The following is a 6,365-nucleotide window of genomic DNA, read 5'->3' on the forward strand; positions in this document are numbered from 1 at the left end:
TATGAGTGAATAAATCCTGTTAGTTTTGAAATTGTTGTCTTTGCTTAAGACGCGACAAAAAAACTACAATTTGGAAAAAAATGAAGGATTATGGCATTTTATTTAGTCACAATCGGTTTACGTCAAGCTACATAAAAACTGATTCTACCTTTTCTCCAAGGTTACGGTTTCAGAATCGGTTTTTACAAACTCACCATATATACCGATTATGATAATTTTATTTCTTTATTTTGTAAGTGTTCATAATCGGTTTATATAGGTTTAGATGAAGACCAATTATGAAAACAAAAAAAAGAAAACAGCATTTTGACAACTTAAGAATCGGTATGTGTGGTGAAACATATTATCCGACTCTTGTAAGGAAAAATGACACTTTTTCTATTTCTATTTTTTGACAAGAATCGGATTACATGGGCTTCATTGTAAACCAGATTACGGCAAGACAAATTTTAAATGATTTTGCAAGGCCAAAATCGGTCTATGTGGACATTTCTAAAAGCCGATTGTATGAATCGGTTTAAAAAAAATAGTCGTTGAGTCTTCATCCATATAAGGACAACCTCTTCACCAAGCATATTTTCCCCCAAACTTACAACTTTGAGCTTGGAAAATGGAAAGGTACCCGGAAGAAGATATGCAGCTCGTGAAACCGTTCATTCTCGCCTTCCACGAACGTCAGAATGAACAATATTCAACGTTTTGGAAGAGAGTGAAATAGTTATATTACGAGCGCTCCACGAATCCAAAAAACGTAAATGGAGAGACATAGCGTTGCAATTCGCGTACATAAAAAGTGCAATGCGAGAGTATGTTAAAGTTAGAAAAATGGTGTTAGACCATCATCCACAAGCTCCTCTTAGTGAGAAAGTGAGTAATCTGATATTTTTATACCCATGTCATCGTTTAATGTTTGCATACTAACGTATAATTCATTTAATTGCAGTTGGAATGATTAAACGGCCTATGGAGAATTCGTAATAGGGAAAAAAGTTCATTCACCACAAGGAATATGTGGTGTTGTACCGTCGTGCTCGGAGGTTCATTGACGTGTGAGATTTAAGAATTCGAATACTAAATTGTCCCATATATCATATGCGCTAATTTTGTAAACTATGTAACGTGCATATTAATGAGTATTTTATTTATGAAAGTATCGTATAATCAGTCTATATGTACATTTATAATTTCTTTTTGTAATAATCGGTTTATGTGTACATTAATAAGGATCGGTTTCGGATTTTCTTCGTGAGTTGAAAAAGCTCAACCCAAAATCGGTCTATGAGTGCAAGAACATAAACCGATTCTGGGTGAGATTTTCCAAAAAAAAAAAAAAACAGAAAATTTACATGTTTTGATGATGATCTAACATAAACAATTTTTAGGTTAACAGGATTAAACATCAACTAATCACCCGAATTAACACTAACTAATCTGGAGCAAAATAACCATTAAGTAAAATAATTGGATAAAAGGTTTTCTATTTTACTTCAAAATATCATTTATCTATTTTTATCTTGTAGCCAAACCTCAAATAATACAGTAATGATACACACACCGAAGGTGTGTACCACGATCTGTACAACAAAGAAATCCAAGGGATGTTAGGAAAGTCCTGGGAAGACTTATAGAGGGTGGGACCAAAGGTGGGGCCCATAATCTTTTTTTCTCTCGCACAAAACTTCACGTTCCACATCACGATGCATTTCCCCGGTATATCTAACATTTCCGCAAATAATATACCTAGGTCTCAAATTTGGGAGGGAAGAGAAAGAAGGTCCACTCTACCCTTTTAGATGGTGAAATTTCTTAATGAATTTCCGTTTGCCTTGGAACCCTTCTAGATGGTGAGATTTATTAATGAATTTCCGTTTGCCTTGGAATAATGAAAAAAAGACCTATCAAAATTGTGCGGTCATAAAATCCCCATATGCACAAACTTGGCGCTTTTGACTCTATCCATAGTTCCTTACAGGTATTCCCAAATCAATCAGAAAAGAGCCCCTCCTCTATACAACTGTATACAGGACACACCACACGCTCACGGAAGTTTTCACTTCCTATATAAACCTCAATCACCGCCTTAGTGTTCACACAAAAACAAATCCTACTTCTCCACCTCCTCAGCCAACAAAAACTAATACAAACTTCTCTTCTGATCTAAGTTTTCAAAACTCCAGCGCATCATCAAATCTCTTCTGCATCAACCAAAACTCTTAACTTTATTTTCTCTCAGAAATATCTCTAATGGCATCAATTAGCAAAGGAGAAAACCAACAAAGAAAGCAAAGCACTAGTAGATTGCAAAGGAGAGCACCAGCATCGATCCAAGTAAACCCAGCATCAAGTTTTGCACAAGGATGGAAAGTAGCGATACCTCTTCTATCACCTTTAGCTATGTCACCCACTTCACCGCCTAATGGAGATCGAACGGCTGAGGTCTCATCATCATCAATTTCAACAGAAAAAGCTAATTTAATCAAGAGTAACTGGCAACATCCATCGGCTCCATTTCATTACGATCCAACTAATAATATTAACAAACCTGCCAAACAATTTGTACCTTCTTTTGTTCCTCGTTGTAGATAGTATCAGTGATACATCATATTTCGATCTTATGATGTATGCTTAATTATGTACTACCATGGTTAAATCCTTGCTATCAAGAAAGTTAAAGGATCAATCAAGATTCAGTATATATACGGATTACTATACAGGATTAATAGTTGTGTATATTGAATATCGATGATACCCATGTCTTTTTCTTATCTACAGTTATTGGTCCAAATATTTGATTGGACTATTTGGTTTGTGGTACACTATTGACTTCATTCTCGTCGTATTAATGGTCGTTCACAAAAAGCCGGTTGATCAAACTGTTCAATTTAATCAAGAACAACTCTCTTACGAATAATGTGTGGACGTTAGTTCGACAGCTGAACATGATTGATGTCTGTCATACATTTTCTGTTTTAATGAATGATAAATTTTTATGACACTGACCAATTTTAAATTCAACAGTAAATGTTAATATCCAGCTTTGCCATTTCATTAGGGGTATTAAGACTATAAATGGTCCGGTACGGCCCGGTTTTTTAATGAAACCCGTCACTGTACTTGGTGTTGACCGATACCTTACTTTGAGGACCGGTACCTGTACTTATACCTAGTGTTTGAACCCGTGACATTTTGTACCCAAAAAGTGTTGTATCTGTACCTTCGGTACCAGTCCAGTATAAGACCGGTACCTTATATCTAGTTTATACTTCTTCCATTCAGCAACAGACTCGATCACTCCCATTTCTTCCATAGCAACAACTAACAGTTCATTTTCAAATTCTTCAAACCATCAACTATCAAACTCATTTTAATCTCCAATTTCTTCTTCTCTAAGCCTAGGCAGCAACCCATCGATGTCTTCTTACGAATCAACAGAAACCCAAATCTCCATCTTCATAATACCTCCAGTTCCATTTCCTTCCTAAACTAACAGAACCCAATTTCAGTTCTTCTCCCTTCTCGGCATAAATTCCATCAACATACCCATCCGTCTCTTTTTCAAACCCATCAGTAAATACCCATTTTCTTTCAGAACTCAGAGCCTTAGCTATGCAACAATTCTTCAATCTGAGTTCTAATTTCATACCCACATTCACATGAAACTCAAACTCAATCTGCTGCCTTTAACTCTTGATTCAAACCCAATCTTTTAACCCATCAGAATTTTAGTTTCTTCTCGGCACCAGATCTTCTCATCCTTGACTTTGAATACTCCTTTAACAGATCCAAACATGCAATAAACAGTTTAATTAAACATGCAATTGATTTTAAGAACCCTAATTTGATCAAACAAATTTGAAATTACCCAATATCAGATGAAATTACCTGTTGTGGACTTGTTGTTGGTAATTAATGATGGTGGTGGTGGTGGTGAAGATGAAAGTGGTGGTGGTGAATCTGATAGAGACAGAGATAGTGGAGAAGAAGAAGAAGTGAAGTTCTTCAGGTTCGAGAAAATAAGAAGAAGAATGAGTGATGAATAGTCGGTACAAACCTAGCATGGATGGTTGAGATTGATTTCTCAAATGATGATCAACGACTGCTATTAAACGGGACTTTCAAGCCGGTACAAGCCGGTACTCCCCCCAGAACCGGTGCTTGTACCGGTCTACTCCGGTTCTTAATCTTCTGTCCCGGTTACACTGGTACCGGTTCGGTTCCGGTCCGGTATTTTCGGTTCCAGGCCGGTACAGGTACTACTGACAGGTTCCTGTGCAGCCTTAAGGGGAATATACATTTTTTAATGTGAGTCGTAGATTTTTTGGTACCGGTCATTTATCATCCAAACGACTTTATCACTGTACTAGTGAGACTATATTTAGTTGTTATTGGCACATTTTGAGTTTAAATGGGATTTCTTTTTGAACAAAATCCATAGGGAAAGAGGAATAGTCTATGCTAAAGTAACCCCTTTATATATACTTCTGTTTAGAAATAGGATTGTCAGCAGTGAAACTAAGAAAGGCCAAAAAAAAGAAAATCAGCCTATATGGAGAAAAAACACAACTTAAATACTGTAGGAGATAGATTAGATAGACTTTTGAGTTACAGATGAGTTCAAGTCTCCACATACCTTTTGTTGATGAAGTTCCACAAGCCCCCCTTAGTAGTTCTTCGTCTTCAATCGATGAATGTCGTGAAGTCTAATGCTCAACTACACTTTTTATCCTAATCCGAGACTTAGCTATAAATAGACGATAAATCAAGACTTATAGTTTTGGAAAATAAACTTGACGACAAGCTTGAGATAGCAACGCTTGCGAGTTTGACCGAGCAGTGCTCTAACAAGACGATCAAAAGGAGTTGAGTGCTTAAGACTTTACATTGGTAAAGCAACTCAAGATAGTGATTTCTATTTTGGAATTCATGTGCGTTGGCTAGACGGTTGTATGAGCAGGGATACTGAGAGAACTAAGTAACTAGGGGTAGATTACTTGCTCTCAACTATTTGAAGTTGGATTTGTTCTTTTTATAGCGGCTTAATTTTGAGTGCACTCAAAACTGGACTAGGTCCTGGGGTTTTTCTGCATTTGCGGTTTCCTCGTTAACAAAATCTTGTTGTCTGAGTTACTTTTACTTTCCACAATTATAATTTTTTTGTTATAATTGAAAGTAAATACACTAGTATATTAATCCAAGACACTTGTTTGTGATCATATACTACATAGGTTTCATACCTTAACTATTATCAAGTGCATACCTCGTTGTTGTATTGTCTCGACTTTGTCCATAGACGATCACACCTGGTATCATATTTATAGGTTGAAAACGAAAATATTGTGGTGTACTTGGGTACCCTCGTCATTTCAAGGTTTTGTCCATACAGGTTGCCGAGCGAAAAAAGTTGGTGGTGTACTTGGTACCCTCTCCTTTTCAGTTACATCAAAACACTTTAAAGGTCCTGAACTTATTATTCAAATTTGAAGTTTAAAGATGATTCAAAGAATCCCTTGAATGAAAATTACCAAAAAGTATTGACAGAATCAAGAAGTAGGCTACAAAATTCAAATGCTAAAAGTGCAGGAGACTCGCTGAAACTCTCCTCGGTGGACGAATTTGGATTCCAGCCTCAAACATTGTTAAAAGAAACAATTAGGGATTTAGTAATGAGGCTAGCGATATCAAAAAAATAATGCAGTTATTAAAGGAATTCAACCTCCTTATAATTAAAGGACAAGATTTGATGTTTATGTAGGAAAACCAATTAAAGGATTAGTTAGTCCATATCCCGGTGAGTTCGTCGGTAGTATTGTGTGAGTTCTTCAAGGTCACCAGACATCATCAGTTAATGGCGTTGAAAGTACCATCTGCAATCTGAATTTAGGTAGCAATAGTGAATTAATATAAGATATTAAGGCTAAAGGTTCGAAGGAATTGGTTGTGAGAATAGTTCCTCGGGATGGTGATTAGGTTGTTATTGGCGGACGTCTCATTGAATCTTAGGATAATTAGGACTAGATTTGTGCCGCGATATGCATGGGCTTAGTTGCCAGTATTACCTTTTTTAAATGTGTGATTCCTGAAAAATTACAGCTACCCATACTTTTTGTTATTTACTCAACTATACCAGTTTGAATACTAAATCAGGTTGAGACAATAAACAGGTGCATGAGAAATTGTAAAACCCGATGAGCATCAATAGGGAATGACCGAAGAAGACAAATCATATATACATGTAATAACATTATGCTATTGATTGGATAAAATTCGAATAATCTTCGGTCGGCCGTACCATTGTGCGCGGTAGTCTAGTGACTTAGTTGAAACATCTAATTTTTCTGCGGATTCAAATTGTGCATAGAAATTAG

The 6,365-nt window shown here is 36.3% G+C and overlaps 1 protein-coding gene across 1 annotated transcript; it reads left to right on the forward strand.

The window, feature by feature from the left end:
- The first annotated feature begins 2,066 nt into the window (after positions 1-2,066).
- On the forward strand, positions 2,067-2,988 carry LOC113349948 (uncharacterized protein At4g14450, chloroplastic-like). Its single transcript, XM_026593997.1, has one exon. It carries the CDS (start codon positions 2,245-2,247, stop codon positions 2,584-2,586), a length of 342 nt encoding a protein of 113 aa, XP_026449782.1. The 5' UTR covers positions 2,067-2,244; the 3' UTR covers positions 2,587-2,988.
- Positions 2,989-6,365: the final 3,377 nt, after the last annotated feature.

The sequence above is a fragment of the Papaver somniferum genome, chromosome 2 (assembly GCF_003573695.1).
Source record: "Papaver somniferum cultivar HN1 chromosome 2, ASM357369v1, whole genome shotgun sequence".
In the NCBI taxonomy this organism is placed as follows: domain Eukaryota; kingdom Viridiplantae; phylum Streptophyta; class Magnoliopsida; order Ranunculales; family Papaveraceae; genus Papaver; species Papaver somniferum.